We start from the raw sequence: 21,992 nt of genomic DNA, 5'->3' as shown, positions 1-21,992 counted from the left end.
GACGTTCAAATGTAATTAAGACAGAAAAGAACCGCACAGAAGGGTATGAAGGTGCGCTGATCTGAAAATGAAGGACGGAATACACGTTTTTTCATATAATTATATTCGTCTTTTATTTCAACTTTCAATCTACTATCTACCTTTCTCCATCAACTACTTTTTCCCTGATAAAAGTTAAACAAAATGCCAACTGAGAACCCATAAAAATTAATTTCAACATACAAACAGAAATAAAGTAAACGTGACATTCCTATTGTACAGAACATAAATGTAAGGATACAGAATGTGATATGGTTTTAAGTAAGAAACACAGTACGTGCAATTGTCCCCAGATTTGTTACATTATAATGCTTATTTTAAATAGAATTGATAGATTTTAAGGGATATTTAGTGTGTGATGTTTCATACAGTTTACAGAGTATAATTCTGTATAATATCTTGCTGTCTAATAATGTCTAGGGTTAATGGCAACTTCACAATCCTCAAAGATGTCCGGACTCCTAGATACTTGATTTCATTCCAGCTTGTTTAAACGCGGAAGGACAGTTAAGACTTAACAGAACGGGGTTGGGTTGACAAATGAGGGGGGTAGAATCGAGACTGAGCCAATCCAACTGCAGAATAATACAGAGACAACCCATCAGGGAAGCAACCAGACCAGGGCAAGCTGGGAACCACAAAGGCATGTGTTTAAAAAAAAAAAAAAAAAACACACAGATTTATGATGAAAAAAACCTGCCAGTCAAGAGACAGACCAGAGGCAGATGTCAGCTGCATAACTCTGAGTTCTCACATCCCAGCTGGCAGTTGATACCCAAGGCCAGTAATATCGGATTTAAATTCTCATACACCTACAAGTGGATTTATAGTGACAACCGTTATGTACAGAAGCAACTGCTATATTGGCTATTGGTAATGTGAATTTTTTTTTTTTTTTTTTGGGGGGGGTTGATTTATGTTTTTTTCCCTTGGGGGGGAGCCTAAGAGTGCAAGTAAAAGGTATGAACACTTTTGCGATTGATAAAACTGAAAACCAGCCCTCGCCACACAAGGTTGGGGTAGGAGGGCAGCCAGGTCGTCACTGACCTTTCCAGGCAGGCGATGCCCAGAGAGCCAGGCTGTCTGTGGCACCTCCCCCCACAGCCCAGGCCACCAGAATGAGGAGCTTTCTGAAGATAATGAGAACAAAATCCAGATACAGCACCAACCCCCCACCCCCGCCGCTGCCCTCTGGCCCCAGCGCAGACTTGTGCAAACATTTAATCAGAGAAAAGACCACTTCAGCCATGTCCCAAAATGGACTCTGTAGCAATTCAGCTCACAGGCAGCTGGAAAAAAATTTTAAATACTTTTTGTTGCCTTAAACTAATTAAAACAATTAAAAAAAATCTGATTACAATATGTATAAATGTTCTAATTACATTGTAATTTATCAGCATGTTTTTTGTATTTATTTCATTTTGTCACTTTTGGAGAATCACCTTAAGGAATCTCCAATCTCCAGTCGTATTTGCACCCACATTTATATCAAAATCACAAATCATTAAATCAGTGTGCGTGTATGTTTACTCCTAACTGAGGAAATTAAAATGATGTGTGACAGTCACCTTTCAGTGAGTACTTAATACTGCGTAAGCTGTCGTCGGAAACTTTTCCTTTCTGAATGGCCTAATTAATCTTTTTTTTTTTTTCAGCTAAAGGGAAAATCTGAGCTACAGAAACAGCATAAAAAAGTAATATTGCTAAATTTAAGTACTAAATTTAAGCCTTTTAACCAACCCACCCTCCCCGATTGTTTTAATTCCCCAGGAAGACGGCAAAAATCAGAAAAAAAGGAAAAAGTGCAGTGTTTAAATTTTGCTCTCGGAAGCTGAAGCAGGTTTGGGCCACTTCAAGCGGGACCCAGAACCTCAACTTCACTGGCCTCCAGAGCAGTCTGATGCTGCATGGCGCTTCCTCTCACAGGCAAGCATTAAAAAAAGGGAAAAAGGGGGGGGGAAGAAAAAAAACTAACATCAGAACAGTATAAATTAAAAAAAAAAAAATGATCTATCTCAGGACCGACAACCATGCTGGGTGCTTAAAAAATTTTTAAAAAATTAAAAGGGAGGGGCAGTGCTTCTCCTGGACGCTTGGCACTTGTCACCGAGTCCAGCAGCGAAAGGGAAGCGGGCTGAGGTTCCCAGCGATGACGAGGCCACCGCCCCGCGGCCCTCCGTGACGCTGGGAGAGCAGGCGCCCGGCGCTGCCCGGGAGAGTTCTGCCGGCGGGAAGCGGTCAGACGATGGTGTTGGTGCCGCGTAGACCCACGCCGCGGGCAAACTGCTCCAGGAAGCCGGAGATGGCGCCAGAGGGGCTGGGGGCAGTTGACTTGAGCCCCACCGTGGAGCTGTACGCTGCCAGGAACATCTCCCGGACGGCTTCCAGGCGAGCCTGCCGTTCGGGCGGAGAGGGGCACCTGGGAAGGGGGGGGGGGGGGCGGGGGGGCAGGATCACCATCAGCAGACAACAGAAACGGTGTCTCTCCGTATGTCAGTCTGTGCGAACGGTAGGCAGGTTCACAGTCAGGAGACTAACCCACGTCAGGTCTCCATGTCGGCTGAACCGACTTCCTGTTTCAGTCACATTATCATTGCCCATGAAAGTCGACATGCAGACGCCTGACAGCCTCTTGACAGCACATGTCAGCAGATTCACTGGTGACGTCCCGAACCTCGGCCCCCGCAGGGCTGCGCTGACCGCATGCTAACACCGCCGGCACGCAAATCTCCATGCAGCTGGCACCGTCCACCAAGACATGGCTCCGCCCGCAAAGGTGCAGCGTGACGCACCAACACTGCTGCTGCCAGCTGCGACTCTCCAAAGCGCAGAGCAAATATCGCTAATTGCCTTGTGACCTCAGTGCTGCTTCTGACGGGCCCAAGTCCACCTTAAGAACACAGTTACAGACAGTCCTACCAATGTGGTATCAGCCCTTCAAGATAAAATTAAAAATGGATGATAAAAAGGCTTTGAAGGCCCTGATGTCCAATTAGAAGCTAACCCTCCACATGGCTGTTATATCAGTCAGAATCTGAGCCGGGCCTTAGGGGAACCAGTCTGCAAGTCTCCATGCTGGATCGAGAAGCCAGGAGGATGAATCTTACACCTTCAGGGGTTGCAAAGGGGCAGCAGAAAATGGGCTATTTATGAAGTGGGAAGTAGGGACAGGAAGTCTGCTAGTGTTAAAAGAAAAGAAAGATAACAGACGATTGTACAATTAAAATGACATTTAACAAGACAGAACTGCTGTTTCACAATCAGTCGGCCATTGCAGAAAGAAATTAAACTGGAAAAACAATCACGCAAAATGAATATGAGGAAATATAGCCCCCCACCCTCACCTCCCCCCCTCCCCCACCTCAGAGGTGAATTTTGACATGCAAGAGACTGTGCAGCAAGCGCAAGGACTGCAAAGACCATCAGGAGCCCTGAACGAGAGCAGCAGCTCCTCCCACTGGTGCTCACAGGATGCACTACAGGTCACCCGTCACCAGACACGTCACTCTCAGCGATACGAGATTCATTCCTGACGCCAACTCAGTGGCACTTGGGACACAAAGTGCGAGAGGCACGGCGCTCGCTGGGTTAACGTTCCTCTGTGAACTATATGTGCCTATGGTCTCTGCTGCAGCCCCTCCCAGCCCCTCCCAGCCCCGCCCACCGGGACTCACATCCGGCCATTGGGTCCCTCATCCTGAAAGCTGAAGGGGAGGGGAGACTCTGTGGGGTGGGGGGCGTTCTGGTCGTGGATACTTCCGCAGCCAGACACAATTTGCCAGCTCCCGTAATCGGTGGAGAGCGAGGAACCGGAGCGGGCATACTCCCCCACTGATCTGCAGGGCGAGAGAGAGAGGGAGGGAGAATGGCGGGGGGCGGGGAGCACAGACACGCAGGGGGTCAGGGGGAGGGGGCAGGGGTAGGGAAGGCCACGGGGTCAAAGCCAGGGCTAAGGAGGGGCTACTGTGTCCGGCGTGTTGATATGTGTGTTTGTGTCTTTGCATGTGTGTCTGGGGGAGACGGTCAATGATCTCGAGGAAGAAGTAACGGGTAGGAATCACTGACCAGTTCACTGACTGTCCACAGCAGATCCATAATATTACACACAGGGAGGAAGATGGAAAGGTTGTGTTTGTTCTCTTGAATTTTGTTAGTTTAGCACAGTTTCAATACAACCATTTATGAAGTTTTGTTTTTGACCTATAAACCTATTTTGTCAATGAGTGTTAGTCTTAGGATTATTCTGAGCCTACTGTACATGTACTCTTTCGCATGATTTCTTTTTAAGTCAAATTAGGGATCTCCTACACTCCAAAACAAGTGGGCATGTGCCCTCCTCCCGCCCCACAGGAAAAGCATCCCTACAGGCCACCTCGGGAATTGCAATCCAAGGATGAGCACGGCTCGTCACCCAGAAGAGAAGAGCACGAAGGAAGGGGAGCTCTGTTATGCGAAGCGGAGATCCCATCATTCTACCAGCCCCACTGAGCTCGTCTGTCTCAAAGCTGTCAGTGCCTCCACACTAGTGTGTTCAGGTGCTCCACCACACCCACAGGAAGACCGAGCACCAGCCTCTGCCACACCGTCCACACCTGCTGCGCACCGCTGATGGTCCAAACAGTCCTTGTCAGAACTCGCCAGCAGAGCCCCGAGACCTTGGCGCCAAAAGCACTCAGCAGGCCCGTTCCACATCCCCCGCCTCCCGTTCGTCCTTCCGAAACTCTGAGTACAGCCACAATGAGGCCACCGGGCCGCCCAGCTAGAGCCAGGCAAGCTGCCACACACGCCACAACTCAACGCCACAACTCAACACCACAACAGGAAGGTCGACTGCAGGCCAAAGTCTTACCTGCGGCCCGGCACGGCCAGGGGGCTGCTCCCGGCCCGTGGAAAGGCCTGCTCGGACTGGTTGGAAGACGAGGAGCTGGAGGACTTTCCGTCGGTGACGGGATGCAGCAGCCTCTCATCCAGGGCGATGGGCTTGTTCCACAAGACCGTCTGTGGAGAAGACGTCCTCCCCTTTCTCCTGCGAGCACAAAGGTGCCGGCATGTAGGAGTGTGATTACTCAACTACTACGTGCGCCTTAGCGGATTAGGACACAATGGCCACGACTTGAAGGTTGCTGGTTCAAATCTCATGGATGACAGAGTGATTTCAACACTGAGCCCCTGGGCAAGGCCATTGATCTTTAAAAGATGGTTAATCTTTTCTCAAGGTCCAACAGCAAAGACCCTTTGCTACCTGTGAGTCCTTACAGCTTCAGCATAATACATAAAACCAAACGAACAAAGTCAGGGGTCATAAACTCTTATTTCCTTTTTGCCTGCCGACACGGAATCTCACCAGGGCATCGGTGCCTGGGGCCCACTGGAGAAAGGGTCGGACACCTCGGGGGTAGAGCTGGGGGCGGCAGTGGCGACAGAGTCCTCCGTGATGAGGGAGAAGTCACTGCTGAGGCTAGTGAGGCTGCCCCGGTCCCTGGACTCTGAAAACAGAGAGACAAAGCGAATGGGCTCTATGAGCTTGATGAGGAGGAACTTGGCATCAATAAAAATATGGGAACTACCGAGTCTGAACTGTCGAGAGAAACACAGGACACAAGGCAGGGGTACACTCTGGATGGGATGACCTTCTTAAATAATGTGTGGCTCTGCAGTGAGGTCTTTACAAAAACTGTTCTAGAGGTGTAGGAAAAGCGCTGCAATCAGTGTTGGGGTAACTTGTATATAATCAAAGTAATCGATTACAGACAGAGGTGGAAAGTTCAGGTGCAGAAAGTACAAATCCAGACCAAGGTTTTATTTCAACCAACCAGCTGATTGCTTTGTGATTCCTTAACCTCAACTGGTTTGAAACAAAACCTTGGTCTGGATTTTGTACTTTCTGCACCTGAACTTTACACCTTATGTCTGTAATTGATTACTTTTGTGAGTAACTTCCCCAACACTGGCTCTAACCTCAGGCTTTACTCTCAGCAGTATATATGCGTGTCTCAAAGAAGGGCAAGACCGGACATGAGGAATGTACCTGTGCTTCTACAATGGCAAGTATTATTATTATTTCTGTTTACAGACAGCCAATAAAACTTTATGCTGCCCCAGGGACATCACGTCCCCGGCTGCCGGTAGGATCGAGCGAGACTGAGGACCACATTGAAATACGTACCTACTGCAGCAAGAGGGCCAGGCAACCTTTCCACAGGGAAAACCATTAAAAACATACTGCAGGCTGAAGACAGCAAAGGGTTAACTTACTCATCTGACAGAGGTCATCCACTGTGAACTCCATGTCTTTAAACTGGGAGTTCTTCCTCCTGGGTAGGGAAGGAGGGGAGGGGAAATGTTGTGTGTTAACATCAAGCTATGAACTGAACTGCAAAGTTTCAGGGACTTTTTATACACAGGCTGCAGTGAGATCGTCTAGACGTTTTTGTGGTTTGTTGCAGGCACGGTCTAAATTTAATATCTAAGGCGAACAACCAGTTACTACCCGTTTATCATACCGGGACCCTCAGAAAAAACTCACTTCTGCTTCTTCACAGCTGAATACTTCTCTGAGACGATGTGCTTCAAAAAATTGAAGCAAAAAAAGAATATCTGCCGGAACAAAAAGAGGCAAAACAAATCAATTAACAAAAGACCATCTATGTGAAATACTGCCCCCTAGTTTTCCACGATTAAAGTGGAAGTTGTGTCTGCTGAAATTCACAGTGGTGCAAGAATTGCATCGGCTGCAGGCGCTGGTATCTTTCACAAAACCAGCGATTATTTCATCATTTAAAGGAGCGAGATCAGGCACACAGACATGCATAAACACACATGGTGGCCATTTACCTCCTCTCCTTTACTGAGTCGATCTGGCAACATGTGTCTGCAGGACCAGAAACAGGGTTCAAATGTCAATCACAAATGCATCAATAAAAAGAGGAACAAAAAAACAGCATGCAGAGATTTTTTTATTTTATTTTTTTTTTTTTTTGCAATGTAGTTGCTAATTCAGCAAGGCTACATTTTTCTAATAATGAAAATGACTCCTGAAAAGGCAAGAAATTTCAATCAATATTAAACAAGGCCAAAAACAAAACACAGCTGTCTAAACAATACAAGCCTTGGTCATCGCAAATGAAACTTCTCTCACAATGCAGGCCTACCCCAAGACGATTGAAAACAGCAGAAACTTGATTATATACAATCTCTAGGGACACTAATTTCAGGCTTTCACAATAACTCATGTATAATAGATTGATTAGCCAGTGACTACATAAAGCCACGCAACAAATAAACAAACATGGGCTTGCTGTGAAAACCGCAATGATGGCCTGTTCTTTTCTGCATGGCATGCAACTTATTACATTAAATTTATTTAAGTTCATTTATCAGATGCTTCATCCAAAGTGACGCATAACTGAGAAAGCACGGTCAGCCAGTCTCTGGAGCCAAAGGGCTAAGGACCTTGCTCATGAGCCTGAGAGTGACAACACTTTGGCCGCCAGGGGATCTGATCTAGCGCCCTTCCAATCACAAGCACTGAGTGCTAAACCGTAGAGTATCATACAACAACTATAAAAAAAAAAAAAAAAAAAAAAAAAAGTTAAAATAAATTTAAACTAAAACTGCCTTTAACATTTAGGATCAGACAGTATAAACAGAAAGATAAGAAGCAAGAGGCGAACTTCTGCTATTAATAATGAAAACTTCTACTTTAGCCGAAAAGACGCCTTATAAGGGGTCTCCACATGGTAGGACGACAACAGGTTTCTAAACTGAACAAGTTTGAATTCTGGTTAAAGTTTCACTTCTATTGTTCTGGGTTAGGGTTCCTGCCAAAGGTCACCAGCCTTCCTGAAGAGGATGTGAGAACATCTACAGAGCCACACTTGCCTCTATGGATGTTTTACTCAGAACTGCTTATCATTAATGCAGAACCACAACACAAAAGGTCATTAAACTGCATCAGATACGCGCACGACTAAAACTGGGCCAAACATCAACCGAGTGCTTTCGTTTCCAGACCAGCACCAGAGATGGAGCGGAATAAAGCGAGTAACCTGTGCAGACGATTAAAAGGAATCAGTGAGAAATTAATCTCATTCCAATTTATCCCCAGGAATGGGCACCGTGTGTGTATGGGGGGGGGGGGGGGGGAATTAAGCCAAAAACCCTGGACCTGTTCCCAGAAGCTGGTTTGAAATTTAAAAAAAAAAAAAAAAAAACTATGGTATCTGCTCACATTTTTTTCAGCCTGGATTAAATGCATAATGGACAGAATAATTAGGTGAGACCTCCAGGGAAGACCTTCAGCTCCCGTTACAATACCGACGAGCACATTTACAACTTTGAGTGCCTTAAAATAAACATCAAAACATGAGACAAAGGAAAGTCGACCCCTCACCCAAAGAGGAACCAGTCATAGGCGGTGGTCAGATACAGAATCTCAGCCGGCTCCAGGCTGGCATGTATCAAGCCGTCCTACAAAATAAAACTGATGAAAAACATACAACAAAAAGAAGCTTGCATCTTGCTCTCCGCTCACCGCTTAGCTTCTGAACGTGGTATTCCAGGGAGGGTGGGCCAAGGTTAAAAATACACGTCACTGAGCACCAGGTTAGAAATGCCCTTCTTTAAGATGCTCATGGAATTTGAAGATGAACTGGGCAGTAGACTGGGTGATGGGCACACTTGTGGGTAGAAACTCTACCCCAATGAAGTGAAATTCACTTCAAGGCAATTTACCTTGGATTGGGACATAGGGGTAAGAATTAAAGATTCAAAAACACATCCAATGGAGAACTTACTGCCCATAAGGAGATTCTTAAGAGGGACACAAAGAGAGGTGTCCGGTCCCAGCCTGATATACAGTGCACCAGGAGGCCACTGTCATCTGTAGGTGAAGGGGTGACACAGGAGTTGAGATGGGTTTGACACGGCACCACAAACCTCACCGAAATAAGACACGTCAACTGCCTTTGGGACCACTGCTCTCGCGGAGGGGTTTATATGATGGGCAATGAGTCGTTTCCCAGGAGGCTGTGGGGTTGCTCACCGTCACTGTTGATTATGTGAATAAGCATCTGCAGGTAGTTCTGTGTCTGCTGGACCAGGTCCCAAGACTGGGGGGGGGGGGGACAGCAGAATAGAAATCAAATGGCTGAAGTCACATGGTCCATCACCTTTAGGAAGCATGTCATACGACATCATATAAGTGGCGCCCAATGCAACATTCTGGCACAAAGAAACCAAACCGAGGGTGTTTCTCAATATTAGGGGTGTAAATCACAGCTTTCCTCGCGATCCGATACAGTATCGATTCCTTAAGGCAATGGTTCAATTTTTTTATACCTCAGAAATTCCCACGATACAATACGATTCGATTCAGTTCGATACTGGGGATAGTAGTCGAAATTATGAAGTTTCACACAATCCTTTACATTTCAATGAATTAAAAAAGGCAAATATAATTAGCATTTTATCATATTTAATTGGGAGCTTTAAATAAAATCTAGTATAGTCAAGTATGTCCCAAAAACACACTGCCGTACTAAACACACACTCTGAAAGTACGTTAGCTTGCGAGCTACTCATAAATGACCAGTCAGAATGATCTGCCTACTATAAAAATGCAAGACATATATTTATGTATAAAAATATTGAGTATTCTTTAAGATTATTATTATTACTATTAATATTAATTTCCCTTTGGGATAAAAGTATGGTTGAATTGAACTGGGATTTTAGTTCCTTCACCTTTCTATTTCTCAGCTCGGTTTTCAGAGGGAAGTTAATGTAATAGTTTCTACGAACAGTCCAAAAATGCCGCTCCACATTTCCTTTCTTCGGAATAGCAATGGTAGACTGACAGATGAGGCAAACGCACTTTGAATATGACACTGCGGGGAAAAAAAAACTCCTCCTTCCATTCCGTATGGAAGTGGCAGGTTTTTGGCTTCTTACTTGGTCCAGCTCCCCCATTCATTTTTATACCCTTTCTTAAGTTTAGTAGAAATAAATTGGAGGCGACTCTGTCGCTTGCTGGAGTTTTGCAGCAGCTGGCGCGGTTGAACGCGTCATCCATCCTCTATTTTTTTAAGCCATATAATCTACCCACACTATCTTTGCAATCGACCAGTAGATCGCGATCGACGTATTGGGCACCCCTGGTGTAGACCATGTATACGACGGAGTGGAACATGAAAACAATACTGGAACAGGCCAGAAAATAAAAAGGCATGTATCGATATTTATGCGGTCACATCGATGCATCGGATCGTTTGCCGTTGAATCGATATATTGATACAAATCGATGTATTGTTACACCCCTACTCAATATGCATACTTGACCGTACTTGTGTTCTCATGTACCCGTTTTACATCATCCATTGCAAAAGGCCAGTTCCAATACAAAGAACAGAAGGACAGAGGAAGATAAAAATCCCCAGATGTTGTTCGTGCCCCGGCCCAAATATCAAGGATACATCGGTTGCTGTAGAGTAGGTGGGAACTACCCAGTGCCTACCTGGTATTCACCCCAGTCTATGTTCAAGTTCTTGGTGAAGGCAGCAGGGATTGTCAAGGGAGCGTCCACAAAGTCCTTCAGTTTGAGTGCAAAGAGGATAAGATCAGTCAAAATTAACAGACTGGGAAGAGAAGGGGGCCCCTCTAAGCTTAATACACTAAGCTTATAACATAAGACAATATTATTTAGCTAATTTGGAATCACCAAAAATGTCTCCCAGTAGCTATAATGCTGCGGTATAATAATAAAAGAGGTCGCCAATACCTGGTTCCAGTTAAAGACCAGTCCATCTGCTGTATAATCTCTGTCTTTGTATTCCTTAAAAAATTCACAGCCTGGAAAGAACAAGGCAGAAGCTCTAATGAAAACAGGCATATGCTGAGACGGCTGTCGAGCCGCACGGACGCACAGGTCATTACCTGGGTAAGGCACAGATATCAGGGTGAAGTCTGCATAGCGCTGAGCCTTGTCCACCTTCTCGGAGGAGGTGACACTAAGAAAGAGGGAGAGCACAAGATCAAGATGAGGAGGAGGAAAACAGCGGGATCGCAGTCAAAGGGAGAGTGGGGTCACACTGAGTTTCCACCTCAATATGCAATATATGACAGTAGAGGTGGGCGATAAATCAATTTTATCGATTAATTCGAATTTACAGTTCAGGACGATGTGTTTTTATGAAAATCGATTTAGTACTTATTTTACACGCGAGCGCCAAAAGCGGAACTAATGCGACGCACCGTTCTTCACGGGTAAATTAGCGCGGCGCACCCAAAAACTCTAGCGGATTCACAAACATCATGGCAATTGTTCGGTTTTGCGCCGTCGGACACAGACCAAACAAGTCCTCGTTGCAAAGTAGCAACCAATGGAAGCAGCACGACAAATTTATTCCAGCACCTAAAGCAGAGGCACACAGCGGAGTGGGAGAAGTGCAGCTCCCAGCGAAATGAAAATACCCGCAGCACCAGCACAACATCCAAAGTTAAGCAAGCAACCGTCCCTGACACGTTTTCGAACTGTGTGCCATATGATAATAATGGCGCACGGTGGAAGGCGATAACAAACGCTGTCGCGATGTATATTGCAAAAGACATGGTGCCCATACATATTGTGGAAAAGCCGGGATTCATTAACATGCTAAAAGTTTTTACAAGTTTCTAAAAGCGTTTACAATGGCGTGGTCTGCCATCTCACTTACAGGCATCTTTTTTGGCTTGTCAGATTGCACTTTAACTCTAAAGTAAAAAAAAAAAAAATTTAAAATTTGTTTTGAACCATTTATTTGTCATCTGTAGTTTGATTTTGAGTATGGGAGGGGAAAATCGATTAAAATCGAATTTATGAAAAAATCGGAGATTTTATTTTTAGGCCATATCGCCCAGCTCTATATGACAGTATAATATATTTAAAAAAAAAAAAAAACATAAATCATGTATGCTGCGGAAAACTCAGGAATCAGAAAGAGCCTAAACAGGCCCACCAGTGTGGAAGAGTGCTAGGGAATCAGGGAGACAAGTTAAAGAGATCACCGTTCGTTTAGTGACACCACTGTCAGTGCCCGATCTGCGGTGACACGCGCACTAGCTTTCCCGTATGCCGTGCACGCGCACAAAGAGGACTGTCTTGAAAATAATACCTTTGGGATTTCTAAATACCAAGGTATATGGTGATACTGTCACACCGCCCAAGCCTAGTAGAGAGGATAGAGGCCTTGCACTAAACAGGTAGGAGGAGAGAGCAGGATTAAGATTTAAAAAGGAGGGAAGCAACAGGATTACGATAAAGGTGGGGGGGGGGGGGGGGAGAGTGAGATTAGCGTAAAGGCTGATCTATACTTCTGCATCAAGCTTACACCTCGACCTACGCAAGTGGTTTACGCCGTTGCAGGAATTTTAACTTGTGCACTGGTGTGTCTGTGTCGCTCAGCAATTACACCGCCAAAACTTTGGTGATACATAGTTTTGGATGTTGCATTTATCGATTTCCCATCTTGCTATATATTCAACTGTTGAAACACACAACTGAAACCAAAAAGAACATTTAATATTTAAAAGTATCCATTTATCAAGTCCTGGTTATATTTGTGCTTCTCCAAACTTCCTGTAGATAAATCTGGAAAAACTATGAGCCTTTACAAAGTCACTTCTTATGCATTTTCCCTTCTACATTTAGTGTCAAAGCTACTTTAAGTCTTGTGAAACATGATCAAATTTAACGGATGCAAGTGACGCAGACATTTTGCTACAATGCCTGGGGTGAGTTATTTAATGCTACATATAAATAGTGCTTCAGTCTCAATCAGCGATATAAGTAGACCTGAGATGTATGCTTTTCTCCGCTCTCAAACAAAAACAATGTGTAGTTACATTTCTGGGAAGGTGCGCATCATGCTATGGCGTAAGGTACGGCACAGTTCACATTTCCGCCATACTCACGCTGTCGATTCGAAGCAGAAGTATATATCAGCCTTAAGAAGGAGGGGAGAGAAGAGCCTGAATGCAGGAAGAGGGACCTGGAAAAGTGTCACTTACTTTAGGCCAAACTTGACCTTCTTGTTCTCCACCATGAGGTCGCAGATGTAGCGCACTGAGAGGTAGCGAAGGAGCTTGATGTCCAGGCCCCGAACTTTATCAAAGAGCTGCGACTCGCCGTTCCTGCAGCGCACCAGATCACGCCATGTCACACGTGTGAAATCACACTGACACACGACGACACGGCGAAGGCCTGTCGACTTTCACGGGGCCACAATTCACCACGACAACCGTGCGGCCGTGTGCGCTGTCAGTTTACAGAGACAACACTGCGACAGGATTGTAATCTGACCCAGCACTGCAACTGCATAACATTAACTACATATGACCTAAATGTTAATTTACACAATTCTGCAAAACAATTATCATTTATAAATCTACCATTTGAGTTACGCATTTTACAGAATCATCTCACCGCACTGCACTGTCAACCTCTGGTACCTCCTCAGACTCCCCCCAAGTGTCGTCAGAGCCCCCTGGAAAGAGAGAGAGAGAGAGAGAGAGATGCAGCACCTTGGCAAGTGGAAGACAACAGGCCTGCCATTCCGCTCCCCCCAGATGTGGGTCTAGAAATCATACGATATAGTCCTCTTTTTACATAGATTACCAGTTCCATATCTATATATTATTTTATATGTGTGTTTAGCCTACTGTGTTTACATTAAATAAAAGCCAGTAACCTAGTACTCTCTGCGTTATACATTTACAACAGTTGTACCATCAGCCAGACTGAATGACAAATTTGAGATCAAGACCACCCGATCTGGAATCAAATCATCTTATAAAAAAAACAGGAGGATGAGTGAAGCAGGAGGACAAGGATTAAATTACTCTTGTTTTACATTTCATTCCAAATTTTAAAAATAAAACACGAAGAATCACCCTGTGCCTGGCAAGCAGGACAAATGTTACTGGCCAAAAGCCTCTTTTATCTAAATTCTCGGCATCTGGTGGACACGAGTAGGTCGCAGCGTGCCAAGCGAACGAAGCTGCACGGAGCAGCGAGGACTCGGCTGAGGGGGAAGGTGCCATGCCGGCCGCCTCCCGTCTGTCTGCCTCGACTCAATCTGCAGGCAGCCATTATTAATATTTAAGACGTAATGTATTAGATGGGAGAAAACCATTAAACAATTCATGTTATGTACAGCAAAGAAGCCAAACAGATCATTACAGTCACATATGCATAAAACAAACAACATCCAAATTCACACTGAATGTGGTTAAAAGAAACAGTGTATGCAGGTCAGAGTTTTTAAGAACACCAGTAGGTCTGAATGTGAGCAAGGTCTCTGTATTGAACTTTATACCAAGTCAATGTAAAATATTAATAAAACATTATTAATAAATGAATCAAATAAACTAACAATGTCTTACAGACTTCCACGCTTGAATCATTTGCAAATCAGTACATTTACCAAACAGGAAATTACTTCAAGTTTTATAAGTGTCTTTTTTTTTAAATGTACAACCACCACCCCCCCCTCTTCGGAGGACAACTTTATTTTTAATTAGCTGAACAACAGATCAATACCTTAAGTGAAACGACCCCAAACCAGCCCACTCCCTGCCCATTGCCCAAGTTATGTGTTAAAGTACAATTAGAATAATAGATTAAATTATCTGAATATCACCATTATAAAACGATTATTCCATAGTATACAGCATCACCAGATGACCAACTTATATTTATGCAACAATAATCAAATTTACACTGAAGAGGAGGTATTCCAGAATATAGAGCAATTTTGTACAATGCACCACAAGAGGTCTCTGTTGTGTCCCAGTTGTATAAAAACAAAGGACATCCTCTTCATAACCGAAGTCTATTTAATGACATAACTTTTGTCCAAAAAATTAAAGTTTTTCATAAACGAACCACTGAAATGTTTACAATTTCCCTCTCATATTTAATGTTTGTTCTCATTTCAGCGTCTAGCCTGTTCTCTCAAACACACCTTAAGTTTAGCGACCATCAATCAGCATAAAGGAACTCCAAGGCACAGAGGACAGGGTGAGACTTAACAGGTGAGCTACAGACAGTGAGAATAAAAGATGGTGGTTCTGACTGGCCACCAACTTTGTTATAATAATGGGTTAACTTAACGGAAAAGTGTTTGTTCCCTGGAAGCCCAACATTAGCATGTAACGATCCTCACCTGAGAAAATGTAGTTATAGCCAGTCCGACCATACAACTCCCCCCAGCCAGCCAGAGTGGAGGAGCGGCAGATGTGCTAGCAAGAGAAGAACCAAACAGTCTGAGTAAGGCTGCAATAAAAGCAGGGCGTCATTTGTCCTATCAAGAGTAAATAGCGTGATAAGTATACAGTGGTACCTCAGTTCTCAAACTCATTAGAACTCGAAATTCTTAAAAGTCAAACCAACCAGTTCGAAAAAAAAATTACCTAGAACTTGATCTGAATCTCAGAAGTCAAACCGTGAACGCCAACCTAAGATAACTTGTACACGCGGGGAAATTAGTCACGCGGCACGTCTCTCAGCAGAAACAAAGGGTAACGCTTCAGTCTCAGCCTCGCATTAGCTGTGATAGCATCATGTATGTTTACACTAGCTGAATACATATATTTAAACAGTAAAAATACATTTAGACAATGAGACAGTAACAGTAATTATTATTATATAATAAAATACATTTACAAATAAAGATTTCTTATTCATTATTTCAATATTAATAATAAACCATTAATACATTTAATTATAATAATATTGTTGTGCCGAGCGGGACGGGACGGAGACAAAGGCGCAGACATCAGGGTATCGGGGAATACGGGGTTTAATTGCAGGTAAGGCAGGCAAAACGCAGACGGACAATATAATGACCGGACTGGGGAAACAAACTGAAACGCGGACGAAATACAGAGGACTAATGACAATAACCAGAAACAGCTGATCACACGGGGATTCCACACGGGGTTAACGAGGTGGCGTGGCACACAGGAGGAGCGGCCGATCAGGGCAGGACACATTGTTTGGATACATTTATTTTCTTACTTTACAAATTACTGTTTTGATAAATGTGTTTAGATGTGTTTAGTACAGTATATGCTCTTCTTGTTTTATCTGGTTCATTTTGTGTTTAAATGCTAAAAAAATATATATTTAGGTATAATTTTTGGGGCCAGGAACCAATTAATTGGTTTTCCATTATTTCTTATGGGGAAAATTCGATCAGAACTCGAACTTTTTAGGATTCGATCCGGAGTTCTGAACGGATTAAATTCGAGTTCTGAGGTACCACTCTATTTCTTTTATTAACATGAAATACAACATCATAAGGGAACATATCTAAAATTCCAATGTACAGAAGGAATTTATCTGTAGCCTTGCAAAATACATACATTTCAGAAGCAGGGCAGTAAATTAAATCATGAAAATTTCAACTAATTTAAATGAATGAAATATTGAATCTCACACCTGCCAGTACGGTTCCCATGTAATGTGCAGAGCATGTTAGATGCGTCTCACAGGGGTGATCGCAATATGCAGAGTTTAACTTGTAAAATGATCTTACTCAAACAGTGAGTTAAAAATTGAATAGAGTACAGATGATTTAGGGAAATTTTTTTACATTGTCCTAGGGAAGCTCTTAAAATTTACAGACTGGAAAAAAGCCATTTATTCAAAGATTAGCATAATATTAGAATCTGTAAAAGCTTTCAGCTTGGCGTTGTGCATAATATGTAGATATGGAAACATTGAAAGTTACCTGAAAATTTCAGTAAATATGGTGATATATTAATTAAAAAAAACTTTTATAAATGCCTAAAAACAATGTTGTCACTAACAATAATAGATGCTTGCTTATGATTGCTGATGAATCAGATTGGGGGGGAGGGAATGTCTCTTGGCTATTTTTGCTAAAGCTACCTCTGAGTCACGGAGACGAGGAACATTTCCATATTGAATTACTGCAGGTGTGGTCAAGGGCCAGTACCACGCATCAGTACCCAAGGAGGACATGTATGACACCTGAGAACCTACCCCCTCCCCCCAGAGACAACCTTCTTAGCTACCAGAACGCTGACCTTTGGTTTGGTGCAACCTCCCCCCATCTAGAAGTCTTGTACCATTTGAAAACAGAATTGGTGGTATGGGTGAAGGTGGTATGGGTCAGCTCACCTTGCCATTGTAGAGGATGACGGGGCAGACAAAGCGCCCCCTGCATCGGGCCATCTTGCTGCGGTTCACCAGGTCCTGCAGTTTGCTGATCTGCACTGTGCTCTCAAACCTGCCAAGACCAGGACAGACGACTAGTACGCAGGTTGAACCCGTGGTGACTTTCCTGTTTATCAAAAAACACTAAACATCTTAGTGACCAAAACAGCCCCATGGCTAATCATACTTAAATATTTGACTTACAGGACACATTAAAAATATATAACAAAAATTAAAATATTCAAGCACAACTGAAGAGCAGTTAACACATGTGACACACCGACTTCCTAAGACTCCTCTGTGGTCCTTGGCTACATTGCCACTGCTACATAAAAATTACTCTTAATTTTTAAAACTTATTACTCCCGCTCATAACCCAAATGTCTTTTGTGAGCTCAGAAGTTCCTTGCCCAGCTCTCACCCATCTGCAGTGACACTCACACTTTCATACTCCCTTGCAAGAAATCTTACAGCAAATCTATATTTTGTTCCATTATAAACCTAAAATTAGCTACACCAAAACTGTTGGGGTAGTTTGCAAACCCTACAGACTATTTACAAGGTAATAAAACTGTTACATATACTTGTATGGGTGTGAAGGATTGTCTCGAATTGAAAATCTTACGACAGCCAGCTCAACAGAGTAGGCAGCCCTGCATTGCTCCATCTGATGTAAAAATCTGTGCTGCCAGGATGCTGCCGTCAGTTTTTTTTTCGGGATGTCGATTGGCAGGATCCTGTGGCAGAGGCGCACCTACCTCTCCTTACTCTGCTCCGCACTCTCGTACTCCAAGAACACGATCTGCCGGGGGTAGTGCCCGCAGACCTCCCCGTTCGCGTTCTGGATCACGCTGTACTTGTAGTCCCTTCCAAAGAGCTCCAAGCACCGCTTCTCAATCCGCTCCACCTGACCGTAACAATAATAAGCATAACACTTAATCGAATAAAAAAACACTAACGCTGTCCATCTCCACCTGTATGGATATGACAGCAGGGTTACAGGACTCGCACACAGCCCATTAAAACCGGCCGGGCCGTAAGTGCTATAATGCTGCATCGTCTGAAAGTATTGTAATCGATTAATGCGAGGTAGTTAGAAAATTCTAACAAAACAAAACGAATCGATCGTCACATTAAATGAATTAAATGGATCGACAGGCAGTGGATGAACGGACTGCGGATTAAATGTAAGCGGCGCTCGGAGGCACGCCGGGACTATTCGCTACTCTTACCCTGGGACTGACTTCTTTCGCCCGGTATTGCGTTTTCGAGAACAAGTCAATCAAGTCGGCGATTTCGTCGCCCTTCCTGCCAGATATCCCAGCGAGCGACGTGCTGGGAGACCCGGCCATGGCCGCGGCCTCTAAACGGACGCGTCCTCTCTCAAACACCGCAGCTCCTTGGGGTCGGGACGACCGTCCAGGCCATCCCTTCCCGGTCAGTTTCTTCCTGACCGCCCGCTTGAAGGGGCCGGAGCCGGGTATCCGTCCTGAATTCAGGGCACCAGAGAGTTCAACCCCCCTCCGAAGTGATATCGAGCTAGCAAAGCAGCCAGCTAACACAGATTCCTTATAATCACTTCCAAGGAAAAGTTACAAAACGTCACTCAACAGCCTCCCTTTCGAAGTCTTCAGCATAGTATATTTAGGATATTCCGGTTAAAAACAACAATACTGAGTGGATGACGAACAGGTTAATCCGGCGGTCGAAGCAGGGTGAAGACGTCCCCGGTTCTACACCGAAGCGGCTCAGGAAACGCCGAGGATTCGCGGCCCAGTCACGCTTTCCATTGGAATCGACCGGGACTTCTCACTTCGTAAAACGACTGGACCCTATTATGTCATCCACAAATTCAACACCCCAGAGAAACAAACCGCTAGAAACATCTTTATGTTTAATTTTTATCATCAGTATTCTGCAGTTCCGGGAATGTCTTATTGCTCTAGCTGAAGACAGCGAACAAGTGGTAAACAGGAAGTTATCAGGAGCATATGACGGCCCAAGATGTCCTCCTCATGTGACACACTGCTGCCAAAACACGGCGGTTATACTCACCGCACAGATTTTCTCAGCTTTTCCGGTTTTTCATTAACCAGCACTAATTTGTACTTTACGTTTGAGTTAAAACATAATAAATAAATACAATAATCGTCTTTGAGTACAAAGTCATTTTAAAGCACTTCTACATTACAGCCCATGTAATGCCACGTGGTTAAGGTACTTCGTAAATATTCTGTGTCTCGGACTAGTTATGTAGACGGCAACCCCATATCCAAATGCTAGCCTCAAAACAAACCAAGAAAACTTCTCAAGAAGGTCCTGTATTTTCAGCTATCAACCTCTGTTTGCAAAGGTGTTTAAAAATCTATCAGTAATGATTTAATACTTATTTAGTATGAAGTCTTTGATTAGAAATTCACAATTATTATACTGTGTGAACTGACGGTGACAAGTCATGGCCAGCTTGACCTTTGGCACAAATATTCAGTCATTCCACAAAATTTATACTTGCGTTGATGACGTCAAAAAGCTTGTCAGTTTATGGGAAAACAGACAGTTGTATTATAATAGTAAATATTTATGCTGTTTGCAGTAGCCACAAGTTGAATGGTGGTAATGGTGAAGTAAAAGCAGTTGGGCTTCATTATTCCAATATTTTTAAATTATTATTTCACTTATTTCAATTACTTCTGGTAAGCCAACCCTTTAAAAATGCTATGTACTTTAAAACAGACTGGTCAGTTTTAAAGTGGCAAGATTCCCGTCCAACTAAAAATGCACCATACAGCAGTTAAAAAGTAAATATATGAGACAGAGTATAGATATCCTTTGTATCTATGTAAGTTAAAGGCTAAAAGACACTGAAGTCTTAAAACTAAGTACAGTAGATGGAAAGATAAATGAGATTACCACAGAAGGCTGGAGATGTAAATGGAGACTTTTTTATTATTATATTAAGGTTAATCAATATCAGCATCCATTTGTGAAAACCCATGGAAGTGTGACATAATACCTTACCAGACATTTCTCTCAGTGCAGACACTGAGGTCAATACCAGCCTAGCTAATGGAATGGCTCTATTAACCTTGAGTCCAAATGGATATGCTGGGATATGGGTGCTTGCTTAGGGTCTCAGCATCCAGACCCAAATCTCATCTCATCCAGTACACACACAGCCCTATATATCCGGCACTCCCCAAAAGTCCTGAGATATTCAATGGTCTAAAAATATACTCTTTGAAAGTTTCTTTTTTTTTTGCTTTTGATTTTTTGGCACTCATTTCTGTCCTGTTATCTTCATCGTCTCTGGAGTTGAATTACTGTCCTACATTAGTGTTTTAAAAGCAGTTGTGCATTGTATCACGCTGACCCTAACTGGATAAGCAGTTAATGCAAATGGCAGAATCAACACGCAGATATAAAGACTGAAATAAGCAAAATAAACGTCTTACTAGGGTATCGGCTGGCGATAGTGGTCCGCAGTGTAAGTGCCTTAAGCAATTTTTGCTTCTGCTTTTGCATGAATATTATTAAACTGATTATGGTTTGTCTTTTGGCTTTATGGTGAGAAAATAAATATTAAACAGAGTGATGTCACTTGCTTTGTTTCCTGCACTTCCTGAGACAGGCTTACCAAAGCTCTGTACTACATGTCTTCTGTACTGGTTATGGAAGATGGATAGAAGGAAAATGTAATTTACATAAGTCAACCAATCCCCTAGTATGATATCTGTACATATGCTTTTTTGCATTTTTAATATCTTGTTTTGAGATACTGTTAGTATACATAGTATAACTTTAATTCATGGTTTGTGAACCATTTATCACTAAAGGTACTTGACCTGTCCTCATAAACAGCCTTATCAGTTTGCTTATCCATTCAATGTGGCTCAAAATGCTGTGTTCTACTGATTCAGTATACTACTCCTCTGATAACAGCCAGGTCATCTGTCTAGATTACAGGTGTCCAAAACAAGGTAGCATTGCAAACCTTAGCTGTGTCCTTTTGCCATTGAACTTCAGGAGAAATCACTTGCTGCCTTTGTTTTCCTATGTTTTATGTAGACAGGGGTGCTTAAAGATAAAAAGGTGTTGATGTTGAAACTTTAAAATTGTTTTTTTTTTTCTTTTTTGGGGGTTAAAATGGCACCAACAGCATGTCATCAATCCATCCATCCATCTCCAAGCCAGTTATCCTGTACAGGGTCTTCGGGAATCTATCTCAGGCAGCACAGGGCATCGGACTTTAATAACTGCATTCTGGGTAACTGCACATTTTTGGAAACTAGAGTACCCTTTGTGACATCAGAACATGCAAATTACACACACGCGCGCACACACACACACACACACACACAGCAGGGGTGAGTTTCAAACTCCAACCCCTGGAGGAGTGACATGACAGCTCTACCCCCTGAGTGTCTCTGCCAACTAGGATATTGGTTTATAATATGGTGAACATGTGTCCATCTGACATGGTCTAACATGTTCTGTAATAGCTTCCCCCTATGGGTCACTGGCATGCAGGTGTATATCATGGACAAATATTACTATGTACATTTATCAATACTTTAATTTAATTAGGAAATCCAGTGTAACCATTATCATCACATATACTGTCTATGTGTATTCTGTAACGTACCTTTAAAACACTGGCACTGTTTTGAGTTATTACAATTTTAACGCATTGCATCAGAATATCCTTTACTTTGTATTCACACATATGTGCATCCAA

The 21,992-nt window shown here is 43.4% G+C and overlaps 1 protein-coding gene across 3 annotated transcripts; it reads right to left on the bottom strand.

The window, feature by feature from the left end:
• Positions 1-86: 86 nt before the first annotated feature.
• Positions 87-20,246, bottom strand: mtmr14 (myotubularin related protein 14). Of its 3 annotated transcripts, none has more exons than XM_023826862.2 (19): positions 19,313-20,246; positions 18,016-18,164; positions 17,222-17,330; positions 15,240-15,315; positions 13,499-13,559; positions 13,084-13,206; positions 10,972-11,045; positions 10,817-10,887; positions 10,553-10,627; positions 9,083-9,149; positions 8,835-8,920; positions 8,432-8,508; positions 6,874-6,910; positions 6,566-6,636; positions 6,295-6,353; positions 5,384-5,525; positions 4,889-5,065; positions 3,714-3,875; positions 87-2,458 (listed from the first exon to the last, which is right to left on the bottom strand). In XM_023826862.2, exons 3-19 carry the CDS (start codon positions 17,273-17,275, stop codon positions 2,278-2,280), a joined length of 1,593 nt encoding a protein of 530 aa, XP_023682630.2. In that variant the 5' UTR covers positions 17,276-17,330; positions 18,016-18,164; positions 19,313-20,246; the 3' UTR covers positions 87-2,277. The 3 variants fall into 3 exon arrangements, with proteins under 3 accessions (XP_023682630.2, XP_023682628.2, XP_023682629.2); XM_023826860.2 differs by lacking the exon at positions 19,313-20,246 and adding an exon at positions 18,490-19,293; XM_023826861.2 differs by lacking the exons at positions 3,714-3,875; positions 19,313-20,246 and adding an exon at positions 18,490-19,292.
• Positions 20,247-21,992: the final 1,746 nt, after the last annotated feature.

Source organism: Paramormyrops kingsleyae, chromosome 8, assembly GCF_048594095.1.
Source record: "Paramormyrops kingsleyae isolate MSU_618 chromosome 8, PKINGS_0.4, whole genome shotgun sequence".
NCBI lineage: Eukaryota > Metazoa > Chordata > Actinopteri > Osteoglossiformes > Mormyridae > Paramormyrops > Paramormyrops kingsleyae.
Note: the sequence above shows the minus strand (reverse complement) of the source record. Positions and strands in the feature narration are given on the sequence as shown.

Coding starts and splice junctions, on each gene's coding strand:
- mtmr14 (XM_023826860.2), bottom strand. CDS start 18,609: ATGGCCGGGTCTCCCAGCACGTCGCTCGCTGGGATATCTGGCAGGAAG. Junction 13,207..13,498: donor GAGGTTGACAGTGCAGTGCG/GTGAGATGATTC, acceptor GGTGCGCTGCAG/GAACGGCGAGTCGCAGCTCT. Junction 8,921..9,082: donor TCACATAATCAACAGTGACG/GTGAGCAACCCC, acceptor CTTCACCTACAG/ATGACAGTGGCCTCCTGGTG.